The sequence below is a fragment of the Archocentrus centrarchus genome, chromosome 6 (assembly GCF_007364275.1).
Source record: "Archocentrus centrarchus isolate MPI-CPG fArcCen1 chromosome 6, fArcCen1, whole genome shotgun sequence".
In the NCBI taxonomy this organism is placed as follows: domain Eukaryota; kingdom Metazoa; phylum Chordata; class Actinopteri; order Cichliformes; family Cichlidae; genus Archocentrus; species Archocentrus centrarchus.
The window spans coordinates 16,870,992-16,883,212 of NC_044351.1; the positions used below are offsets into that span (position 1 = coordinate 16,870,992).

Consider the following 12,221-nt stretch of genomic DNA (forward strand, 5'->3'; position numbering starts at 1 on the left):
TTAAAGCAAAATTAAAAGAAAATACCAAAGTTTAATTCAACTGTACCATCTTTAACAAATAGGTAGTTTGACCTAATTTATTTCTTGCTGTAAGTAAAGAAATGAACAATAATACCACTGTCATATCTATATGATAAATATAACATTTGCTTTGGTTGCTAGCAGACTGCTACGGTTGCCAATAGGTTGCATGGAAGATGCCAACTTGTCTACAAACACTGTGTAGCTACTCTCAGCGCTGTGACGGTACTGTGCAAATTGCAGTGCAAACTGGAAACAGAGCGTTTGCCTTCAAAGTAGAAGTTGTGCCTCAGCGGTGCTCCCAACGTGTTTCAAACAGCACAACGCTCTCCATTTCTAATTTAAGACACATTTTTTCAAGTTTTACTGCCACTTGGCAAGTAGTTAGTGACAGTTTGCAGACAAGTCAGTGTCTTCGAGTCAAACTAAGGGCGACTGCGGAAACCTGCTACTGACTAAAGCAATCACAAGGGGGTTGTTGGTGTAGCATGCTCTTTTTGACTGATTTCACAGCCAGCAACCTCCAGGTACCACTCGCCAACCAGTTGGGCAGTTGGACATCGATTTACTCAACGGTGAGAAACAGTTAGTGTGGCTTTGTTAAAATGTAACAAAATCTGCCTCTGGTCGACACACGGGGAGTGACAAACGACAGCGATAATTGGCCCTCATCGCCACTGGGGTGAAACCCAACACACGGGACGCGATAGCGACGGCAGCATTGCGAATCGCTGTCTCACGTCACTTGTCTCCAAGAAATTTGATTGGTTATGAAATTGGAGGGATTTTGACATTTCAGTATTCGTAGTGATAGTAAATATTGATGTTATACACATGCTAAGATAAGACTTCACTAATCTTACAGTGGAGAAAACTTACCGGACAGATTCACCCTGGCACCAACCAGTTTCCATACGGCTGCCTTTTTATGTGTATCTTGATAATCACTGTGTGAAGTGTCATATAATATAGGAAAGTCAAACACAGCTAAAATGATGCTTTCCTCTATGTTGAAAGTGGTTGCAGACTGCAGCGTGTAGCATACTCTCCGCTCATTGGTCAGTCAATGGAACCCTCACTGATTGGTTTTAGTGCCATGCAACTGCGACAAAAGTTGAACTTTGCTGAGTCGGGTCGCCTGCCCGCATGTGCACGTCTACATGTACGAGCTCAAAATTTCACATGCACGAATTTCGCTGGTTGCTTGGCTGGAGGAGAGCAAGCGATTGTCGCCTCATTGCACAAGTTCCATAGGAAATGAATTGAGTGGGAGCAACAACACTCCCCATGTGTCGAGCCCATAAGAGCTTCTTAAGTGACATAAAACAAGTTAGTCAGATAATTAGAGCTGCTGCTAAGTGGATTTTGCTATCTCCGGATAAAGCTAAGCTCTCTGTTTCAGCTATTTCCAGTCTTTTGGCTAATCTAAGCTAGCTAGCTACTAGCAAAGGTATTCCATTTATTGTTGACGCATGGGGATGATATTATACTCCCATCTAACTCTCAGCAAGAAAATAAATTAGGGTGTTTCCCAAAAAGGTCAAATGGGAAATAAAAGTTTCTTGACATTTGTATACAAGACTTTAGCTGTCAGGCGAATAGCTAGTCCAGTACAGCAGTTGAGAAATAAACGTTTTAGCAATGGTGATCTTCAAGGCTAATAAAAGTAAACACCCTTAACAATATAGCTGTTTCGGTCCCTTAAATATCACATTAAAGGTCATTCAAAAATTTACAGAGTGACATTGGAGACCACCTACTCAAATAAACTGATGATGCTCAGGGGATTGGGTTTACCTATATTAGGCTGTCTCTGTTGGAAAGCAACATTGACCAGGTGAAACTGAGCAGCATAAAACAACAGTAACAACAGTTTTTGTTGTTGTTGTTTTTTATATTACTGTCAATAATAATGTGAATCAAGTGAAAAACTGAAATCCCAGTACATTTGCACCAAAAACATGACTTCTACATTGTTCTGTTTGAGTTTAGCTTACAGTGTTATCATGACGGGCACCTAATTCTGAATTGTGTTCTTAATTGATCCCTTTTTAGTTCTCCCACTCGGCCACCTGGCCCCCTCCTCTGCCCTACATCGGTTCGTCGTAATTGTAGGTGGGAGCTGCTGAGTACTGGTTCTGCTGCATGGCACCCTGAGCAGCCCCCATGGCCGCCTGCTGGGCTGCCTGCTGGACATGGGGGTTCTTCCAGGCACCCGTAGCCCACTCCTCCTGGGCTTTACCCAGGCTGCCACCACTGCCACGGTAGAAGTTATGCACCTATGAAAGACAGAACGGAGAGATGGGATTCAAAAGACATTTTATTGTCTTTTAAGTATAAATTTATTTCTTTTGACTTGTAAAATTTACCAAATTACCACAAAGAAAAGTTACATTTTATCATTTTTCTGTAGTGGCACCACACTTTTTATATCAATGGCAATGTCATGACCATGTATTGGCAACTTTTATTATCAAAAAGCAATTCTAGACCCCAAAAATCTGTATGAAGCTGCAAAATACAGTGCCGTGAAACTATACTTGCCCCTTTCCCGATTTCTTAGTTTTTTGCATATTTGTCACGCTTGAATGTTTCGGATCATCAAACAAATTTTAATATTAGACAAAGATAACCCAAGTAAATGCAAAATCCAGTTTTGAAATTAGGTTTTTATTTGTTGAGGGGGAAAAGTTATCCAAAGCTGGACTTATGTGAAAAAGTAATTACCACCAAATTGTAATCATGTAATCAAGTGTAATGGGTTTGGACTTGTAAACTCATGTTTATTTTATATTTTTGCATCTGAGTAATAGTTTGAGTTTCATTGTTTTTGCTGGTCTTGTGATCCTTGTTTTCATGAGTGTCTGTTTAACTTGTTTCAGTTTTCAGGCTTCTGTTTTACATTTCGTTTGTCTCGTCTGTTACTACCTGTTTTACTTTGCTAGTCTTTGTCTCTTGTGGATTGTATTCTGTTTTGCTTCCTTGGTCTTGTTAGTCTTATTCTGTTCACCTGTGTTCCCTGATGTTTCTGCTCCCTCCTCATTACCCCTCGGACCCCCTTGGTCCTAACACCTGTCTGCCACAGCGTGGCATGAAGCTGGGTTTCTTTCTTATTTTTTTCCAGCCAAAATCTATCACTCACCTTTGAGAGGGCGATGAAGGAGAGAACAGCCACTGCAGTGAACATGATGGTGGGAATCAGCATGACCACAGCTGAGCCAATGTTGGTGCTGAAGAAGGTGATGGTGGCCAGCCAGCCACTGAAGAGGAACACAAAAGAGTCATCATGCAGTCACAACAAGATCTATTTCAATGATATAATAAACTTGATGTTTTTATCTAGAGCCCATATATCAGATTTAAAAATCTGATATATGGGACGATTTTTTTTCTTTCTTTTGTACACACAAAATATAAACAGATTTCCCTAACATTTGTTATGTGTAGCTATTTATGAGTCCTCACTAAGATAATATAATAGTGCAACTTAAAAATAAGCTTGTTTTATTGTTACAAGTTATGAATTCCCCATGCTCTGTTGCCATCAGCTGGTTGTTGTGTTTGTTGATGCAAACAAGTGTGGCCAATAAGGAAGTTGCAGAACACCCTCTGGTGGGCAAACTTTGCAATATCAACGTTCATAACATGGTTGAACGTGTCATGGTCCTGGGCCGGTGGCCCAGTGTTTTGAGGTTCTTTTGTGTAGCTTTCTTTGTTGTACTTTTCAGGTTATGTTTCTTAGTGTTTCTTATAGTTATATTGTTGTTTGAGTATGCTGTTTAGTTTCCCTTGTTGTTTTTTGTGTATGTTCCCTTTGTCAAGTTTTCAGTGTTAGGTCTGCGTCTGTTATATTTAGTCAGTTCCTGTTTTACAGTCTCGTGTTCCCTGTGTTTTGTGTTTAGTTTTTCTTCCCCTTTGTCATTAGGTTCATTTGGTTCACCTGTCGTCCCCTGTTGTTTCCACTTGCCCTAATCCCCTTGTGTGTATTTAAGCCCTTAGCTGTGTGCTTTCGCTTAGAGTTTTGGTTTTCTTTTCTCCCAGGCTTCCAGTTGATTTTTGGCCTTGGTTGAGATTTTGTATTTTGTATTTTTCGAGTTTGGAAATAAAGCAGTTTTTAGTTAAGTCGTGGTCGAGTCCTGCATTTGGGTCCACCCCTCCCAGCTCACAGCCCCCACCGTGACAGAACGACGCAACCACGTACGGACCCATCGGACACAGTTTTCCAGAACTATGTGGATCCAGCTCCTCATTACACGGGGACAGTGGATTTTGGCATCCCCTGCAAAGAAAGAGGAGTATCGGCAAAAGATTTACCGTTTGGTTCGCTCCTGGCCCCAATATTCATACTATTTACCGACTTGGATTAAGGACTTTGTTTCCACCCTCGAGTCTCCATCTCCACCCTTGCCACACTCTCCAGCTACACCACCAGCAAATGGCTTCCATGAACAGTAATCATCTGTCTGGGGAGACTATGCAGCCAGTATATCAGGACCATTATTCATTCAGTGCCAATATGAAGGACAATTCAAATGCTGCAATAAGGGCTGCCATCTGTGTTTCCGGCCCCGTGACTGAGTTTCCCAAGCCAGCTAAACCAAACTATCAAACTGTGCATAATACTCATGTTCAACCTTTCCCTGAAACTGATGTTTATAAAACCCCACAAACACCTATTCCTGCTCCAAGGAGGAGAGTAGCCAAGGATGGGCTCTCTCCGGCACCCGTCCCTGCTCCTCGGGTGAGAAGCACCCAGCCCTCGTCCTCAGTCAGCGCTTCAGAGTCTCCAGCTCCCTTAGCTCCCCCTGCACCCGTTCCTGTTCCGTGGGTGGGGGCAGCCACGGACGGGCTGACCTCTGCACCCGTTCCTGTTCCGCGGGTGGGGGCAGCCAGGTCAAAGCCATCACACCAGTTTTCAGCGTTAGCTGCAGCCGCAGGTATCAAGCCTCAGCTACGCTCTATTGTGTCTCCATCTCAGTCAGCTGTAGCTCCAGCCTCCTTTTAATCCCAGTCTCAGTCAGCTGTAGCTCCAGCCTCCGCTCTGTCTCAGTCAGCTGTAGCTCCAGCCTCCGCTCTGTCCCAGTCAGCTGTAGCTCCAGCCTCCGCTCTGTCTCAGTCAGCTGTAGCTCCAGCCTCCTTTCAATCCCAGTCTCAGTCAGCTGTAGCTCCAGCCTCCGCTCTGTCCCAGTCAGCTGTAGCTCCAGCCTCCGCTCTGTCCCAGTCAGCTGTAGCTCCAGCCTCCGCTCTGTCCCAGTCAGCTGTAGCTCCAGCCTCAGCTCTGTCCCAGTCAGCTGTAGCTCCAGCCTCCGCTCTGTCCCAGTCAGCTGTAGCTCCAGCCTCCGCTCTGTCCCAGTCAGCTGTAGCTCCAGCCTCCGCTCTGTCCCAGTCAGCTGTAGCTTCAGCCTCAGCTCTGTCCCAGTCAGTTGTAGCTCCCTTAGCTCCAGCTCACCCAGCTCTAGCTCCCTTAGCTCCAGCTCACCCAGCTCTAGCTCCCCCTCAGCCTCCAGTGTCAGCTCCCTTTGCTCCAGCTCCCGTTCCGTCCCAGTCAGCTGTAGTGCCAGCTCATTCCCAGTCTCCCCAGTCAGCTGTAGCACCAGCTCATTCCCAGTCTCCCCAGTCAGCTGTAGCACCAGCTCATTTCCAGTCTCCCCAGTCAGCTGTAGCGTCAGCTCATTCCCAGTATCCCCAGTTTCCGCCAGCCCCTGTGAAGCTCCCAGCACTTGTTCCTGTTCGGCGGGTGGGGGCAGCCTGGTTGAAATCTTCACATCAATCTTCAGCGTCAGCTGCAGCAGCAGGGTCACAGTCTTAGTTAGCTGCAGCAGCAGGGTCACAGTCTCAGTTAGCTGCAGCAGCAGGGTCACAGTCAGCCTCTGTGGCTCTCCCTCAGTCAGCTTCCCCTCAGTCAGCTCTCCCTCGGTCAGCTTCCCCAGTGTCAGCTCTCTCTAGCTCTCTGTCAGCTTCCCCAGTGTCAGCTCTCTCTAGCTCTCCGTTAGCTTCCCTACAGTTAGCTTCCCCTAGCTCTCAGTCAGATCCCACACTGCCAGTTTCCCAGTTATCCTCCACGCCTTCTCCATCAGACAGTCCCCAGCTGTCCAGGGAAACAGACACTCTGCCTGCACTTCCTCGGTCTTCACCTCCATCATCAGACTCACCCGATCGATCTGCTAAGCAGTCCCAGTTGTTGGAGGAGACGGCTGCGCGCCCTGCACTGCAGCCGGGGAGTCCTGAAGCTCAGTCCGAGCCTTCCGAGTCTTCCGAGTGTCCCGCTCAGTCCGAGCCTTCCGAGTCTTCCGAGTGTTCCGCTCAGTCCGAGCCTTCCGAGTCATCCGAATGTTCCGCTCAGCCCGAGCCTTCCGAGTGTCCTGGGTCTTCTGAGTGCCCCGAGTCCTCGACCGCCCTGGGCTCAGGAGAGTCCAGGCCTGCTGTGGCTCCTGTGTCGTCTCCTCTTCGTCACCGCCGCTGGGAGCACGGTCGGCCTCCTGTGTCGTCTCCTCTTCGTTGCCGCCGCCGCTGGGAGCACGGTCGGCCTCCAGTCCTGTCTCCTCTTCGTCGCCGCCGCCACTGGGAGCGCAGTCAGCGTCCAGTCCTGTCTCCTCGTCGCCGCCGCCGCTGGGAGCACGGTCGGCCTCCAGAACTGTGTGGTTTTTGTTATGGACTTTTTTCCAGCCTTGTGCTGCCGCTTTTTGTTTCTTTCCTGGTTTGTTTTTTGGACTGTTGCCTTTTTGTTTTGTTTTTTTTCTTGTGCCCTCCTTCCTGGCCCCCTCCGCCCGCCCTGGTCGGTGTGCCGGGTTTTGTTTGGGCTGCTCCTTGGGGTTTTGTTTTGTTTTTGTCTCGGTCACCTCTTCCGGCTCATCCAGGGGGACACCAAGGTGTTTGTTTCCAGGCCAGCCAAGAGATATAATCTTTCCAGCATGTCCTGGGTCTGCCCCGGGGCCTCCTTCCAGTAGGACGTGCTTGGAACACCTCACACAAGAGGCACCCAGGAGGCATCCTTGTCAGATGCCTGAACCACCTCAACCGGCTCCTTTCTATGTGGAGGAGTTGCGGCTCTACTCTGAACCCCTCCTGAATGACTGCACTCCTCACCCTATCTCTAAGGGAGAGGCCAGCCACCCTTCGGAGGAAACTCTCATTTCCACTGCTTGTATTGACGATCTCCGCAGGGAATTGCCACCTTATTGTGGTGGAGGGGTCTGTGTGTCCCAGTGATCTCAGGAGCTATGTTGTCTGGGGGCTTTGCCACCTGGTAGGGTCTCCCAAGGAAAATTGGTCCTGGGTGAGGGGCCAGAAAAATAGCAATTCTAATGACCCTTATGGAAGAGACATCAAGGGAACAGTTTGCCCTGCCTGTGATGAGGTTGCCAGGGGCCCCATCTTGGGGAGAGGGTTCGAGGGAGGGTTTCTGGTGGCTGGACCTTGGCCCGTTGTGCCCAGCTGAGCACGGCCCAAGGAGGAGACATGGGCCCGCCCTCCTGTAGGCCCACCACCCGCAGGAGGCGTTGTAGGGGTTGGATGCAATGTGTCAGGTAGTGGCCAGGGACCGATCCCCAGCTATCAAGGCTGGCAGAATGTCATTTTTTTAATTTATTAAATTGTTCTCCTAAGTTTTGGCAATCAGGGAACAAAGAAAATAATCATTCTAGACATACATCAAAACCTATTCACAGTTCCTCCAGTAAAAAATCCATTAGGGCAGGATTGAGGAAGGGTTAGGGTTACCACCTGTGATGGCTTAATCTTTAGAGGGTTAATGAGCCTCTTTAAATGTCAAAAAGCTACTTGGATTAGGAAAGTATTTTGGTCAAACCTTCCATTAGAAAAATAACATAATCCTCTATATATCTATACAAGGGTATAGAGCCTATCCCAGCTGTCATAAGGCGAGAGGCAGGGTACACCCTGGACAGGTTGCCAGTCCATTGCAGGGCTAACACAGAGAGACAGGTGACCATTCAGACTCACACCTATGGGCAATTCAAAATCACCAATTAACCTAACTGTACTAAGTGCATGTCTTTGGACTGTGGAAGAAAACTGGAGTACCTGGAGAAAACCCACACAAACACAAGAACAACTTGCAAAGGCCACATAGAAAGGCTCCAGCCAAGGTGGATTGAAACCCAGGACCTCCTTGCTGTGAGGCAACAGTGCTAGCTACCATGCTGCCCAGGACTTGATACAGTCCTGTGAAAAACTAAGTACACCCCATGATTCAGTAGCTTGTAGAATCACCTTTATCAGCAACAGCTTGAAGTAATCATTTGCTGTATGACTTTCTCAGTCTTTCACATTGTAGAAAATTTTTGACCCACTCTTCTTTACAGTGTTGCTTCAGTTCAGTGAGGTTTGCCAGCACTGATGCCCAGCTCTCTCAAGGTCTCAACACAGCATTCTGTTGGAGATTTGCTGCTATGCTTGGGATCACTGTCCTGTTGCATGACCCAATTTTGGGCCAGGCTTTAGCTGTCAGACAGATTGTTCAGTCTTTTTCTAATTGTACTCTTGGATTTTTTTTATTTTATTTTTTTGCAGTTTCTCTAAAATTATTTTTGGCATGGTCTGGGGTGAATTTGCTGGATGCACACACTCGTGGGAATATTGTGTTAGCATACTCCTGAATGCTTCAGTCCAGCAAACTGCCAAAACTTCTGCTTTAACAGAGGTGTTCACACTTACTGATGATCTGTTACTCAAATACATCTGATTAGCAGCACCTGCTTCTTACCCTCTTAATTCCTATAGAAGTAGTGAGAATTTTCTGATCTATAAGTCTAGAAAAGTGCTCTATAAATCCCAGTTAATTTGCATTTTTGTCTGTATACATCACTTTTAATAAACAAATACAAACTCTTACCACACTCCCCAGCCTGGAATGCCAACAGTCTGGATAATACTGATCACCACCTGGGCCATGAAGACGAAGAAGAAAGCCATGAAGTTGAAAGAGCTGTCAGTCCTGCAGGGGGAGAATAATCATCAGAAATGATCTGATTCAGCAGAACAGCAGGAAGAAGTGTCGCTCAGAGGGAAACAGGCTTACTTCAAGGCCTTGTAGATGGGCCTGAACCAGCACACGTAGGAACAAGGGGTGAAGAGGATGAGCCACAGGATAGCCATGCCAAAGTTGGTAGCTCCACCGCCTCCACACATCCATGCCAGACAGCCAATCAGATTCACAGCTAGTGTGGCACTATGCACTATCAGCGTCACAGAGGAGGAGGAAGGATGACAAAAACATAAAAGACTGGGGGGGGGGGAATAACAAACACTACCCCACAGACTGTATTACTCATAACTCAGCAGGATTTAATCACCATGAATATCAGCAACTATGTAATACCATATTTCCAGTTAAAGAAATTAAAGAGTTAAAACTACAATAATAAAATATTATATAGAGGTACAATTTATTTAACACACACACAGCACATCATTTCTACTCTACAAGTCCCAAACATAATGTGTACACTAAACTATCTTTTCACCAGACTTACATTTTTGTTTTCAAATAGCAGAACCTATGTGATAATGAAAAAACACACCATAATGCTCATGTGAATGTAGCAATTTGACACATCGCTGCTATCTACTTTTACAACTTATTTACAAATTTGTGTTCTAGATTAGCAGATAATAACTGATTGTGGAGTTGGTGGGTCTCAGATAATAGTAATGAATAGTGATTAATAACAGAGGACATAAAAGTTTTTGAGAGCTCAACATAGCATCAAAAATCCTGGTTTTCTCTCATCGGTGGACCAAAATCTGGGTTTCAATCACAGAAAAGAAACAAAGTTAACAAATAACAGAAATAATTGCCATTCATTTTCTACCAATCAGTTGTGCTTCGGATCTGTTTCTAAAATGAAAACCGTGGATATCTGGCTCTGTGGCATGAGACCGGTCAGTCTGGCTTCCCAGCTGCACTGGAGTGTTTGCACTCTTTAGTTCCCATAATATTTTGGGTAAAACAAAGTAGCACAGTAGGAGGAGGAGGATGAGTAGACAGGTTAATGGCTTACTGCGAGGTGCATGCAAATACTGACGACTTTGAATTGTACTGCAAAGCAAAAAAGCACTCACAGATCCAAAGGTAGTACAGCCTCTTGCACATGGTGCGATGTTGGTCTGGGATCTCATTGAAGTCTTGGTAAAAACACGGCTTAAGGGGGATGAAGCGAGGAAGGGGGGGGAAGTTGTTTTCTAGGACACAAAGACATAACTCAGTGCCACACATGAAGAAACCGAGTCAGGAGAGGCTTTATTTAACCTTTACAAATGGGGTGACTGACTGTGCATTAAGATGGACGAAGGGGAAAGGAAAGCTCACCTGCCATGATTCACTGCTTTCCTCCACTTGCAAACCAGGCACACAGACTTCAGTCTCAGCTGCCTTGAAAACCAAACTGCACAGCAGAGAAGTGTATGATTGAGTGTAACATCACTCAATCAGGCCACAATCACTGCAATAAAAGACTTTTACATTCTGATACGATTTGGAGGAAGGAGATACCCATGGTAGTACCCATGGTGGTACCCATGGTGGTACCCATGGTGGTACCCAGCCTCCTGAAGAGCACCAGATGAACCTGTTTTCTTGGCCACATATTTTAGCGGTGTAATGCGCGCGTCAGGACACAGTGTGGCCTTGTCGTGATCCTCAAATGTATATCCTTTGGGTGCAAAGTAGGCGTATTAGCGACCCATAGAGTTTAAAGACTGGACTATACATAGCGTCGCTGTCTGTTTACCTCCTTATCACTGCTAATAGGCTACGATCAACCACCTTCCATATTTGACTGTGTTAGAAAATCATATTTGCAGTGCATGTCATGGTGGATGTATGGTGGATTGAAGGACACCTTTCTGGCAGAGATAAAACAATCTGTGCCACGAAAATACAGTCTGACTGAGGTTGCTTTTATGCATTGTGACTCTCCGGCTGTCTTAAGCGTGTATTTCTTTCGGCTGGCAGCAGTGATGCTGCGGTGGGACACAGTGCATTGTGATTACGGGCGATGGAGGAGCGTCCTTCAGCCTTCGCGACAGGCTGCTGAGTCGGGGCTGCTTCTTCATCCGGACGTCGAGCAAGTCGAGCCCAAACTCATCACAGTAAACAGCCCGTCCTACACATTTTGAGGTTTTACCGAAGTTATAATCTGCTTTAAAAAAAAAAAATACAATAATTTCCCTCCCTCTCTAGCTGGAGAGCAATGAATGAAAATGCAGTGTCCTACCTCCGGTTCCGTCCGTGAATGTCGCTAGAATCCCTGCGTCCGTTTCAGTTGCATCCTACGATTTCATTTGTATTAAAGCACAGCGGCGAAAACAACTGGATCTGGCGCTAATCAGACGAAAATGTCGCGTTATTCCTCAAATGATGGGTTTGGGAGTAAGAGGCGGTCACGTGACGTAAGGTCTTTTCTTTACGCACATACCCCGCCCCGCCCGCTCCTCATCGCCTTGCTGTACCCGCCCGGGTAGGACCACGGCCCAGAGAAAAATATGGGATTTGTTGCTGACCTGAACCGACCAATCAGAAAGCAGAAAAATTTCAGGCCTTCACCAATGGCTGCACAGTGTTAAAAATCAGAGGAGGCATTACACAACCTGACCTGATTGGCTGCCTGTTATCTTACACTCCTCTAATAAAGATACCACTTTTTAATAGGAAGTATAAACAAATATGATTGTACATGGGGATTTTTTTTGTAGTAGTGTTTAATTTATATGAAAGTGCAATACATGAATAACAAAAAACTGAACGCACACACATATACACATACATACAGTGTATCACAAAAGTGAGTACACCCCTCACATGTCTGCATATATTTAAGTATATCTTTTCATGGGACAACACTGACAAAATGACACTTTGACACAATGAAAAGTAGTCTGTGTGCAGCTTCTATAACAGTCTTCATGTAGCGCAACAATACGTCTTTTAAGATCCTCAGAAAGTTCTTTGCCATGAGGTGCCATGTTGGAACTTTTATTTGACCCGTATGAGAGAGTGTGAGAGCTGTACTACAAAATTGAACACACCTGTTCCCTGTGCACACCTGAGACCTAGTAAAACTAACGAGTCACATGACATTTTGGAGGGGAAATGACAAGCAGTGTTCAATTTGGACATCTACGGGTGTAGTCTCTTAGGGGTGTACTCACATTTGTTGCCGCTGGTTTAGACATTAATG

General features: G+C 46.0%; 1 protein-coding gene across 1 annotated transcript; it reads right to left on the minus strand.

The window, feature by feature from the left end:
• Window positions 1-11,457, minus strand: scamp5a (secretory carrier membrane protein 5a). The gene is made up of 7 exons (XM_030732565.1): window positions 11,259-11,457; window positions 10,352-10,427; window positions 10,105-10,224; window positions 9,062-9,218; window positions 8,876-8,977; window positions 3,164-3,281; window positions 1-2,300 (listed from the first exon to the last, which is right to left on the minus strand). The coding sequence occupies exons 2-7, from the start codon at window positions 10,356-10,358 to the stop codon at window positions 2,112-2,114; spliced, it is 693 nt and encodes a 230-aa protein (XP_030588425.1). The 5' UTR covers window positions 10,359-10,427; window positions 11,259-11,457; the 3' UTR covers window positions 1-2,111.
• Between the last annotated feature and the right edge of the window lie 764 nt (window positions 11,458-12,221).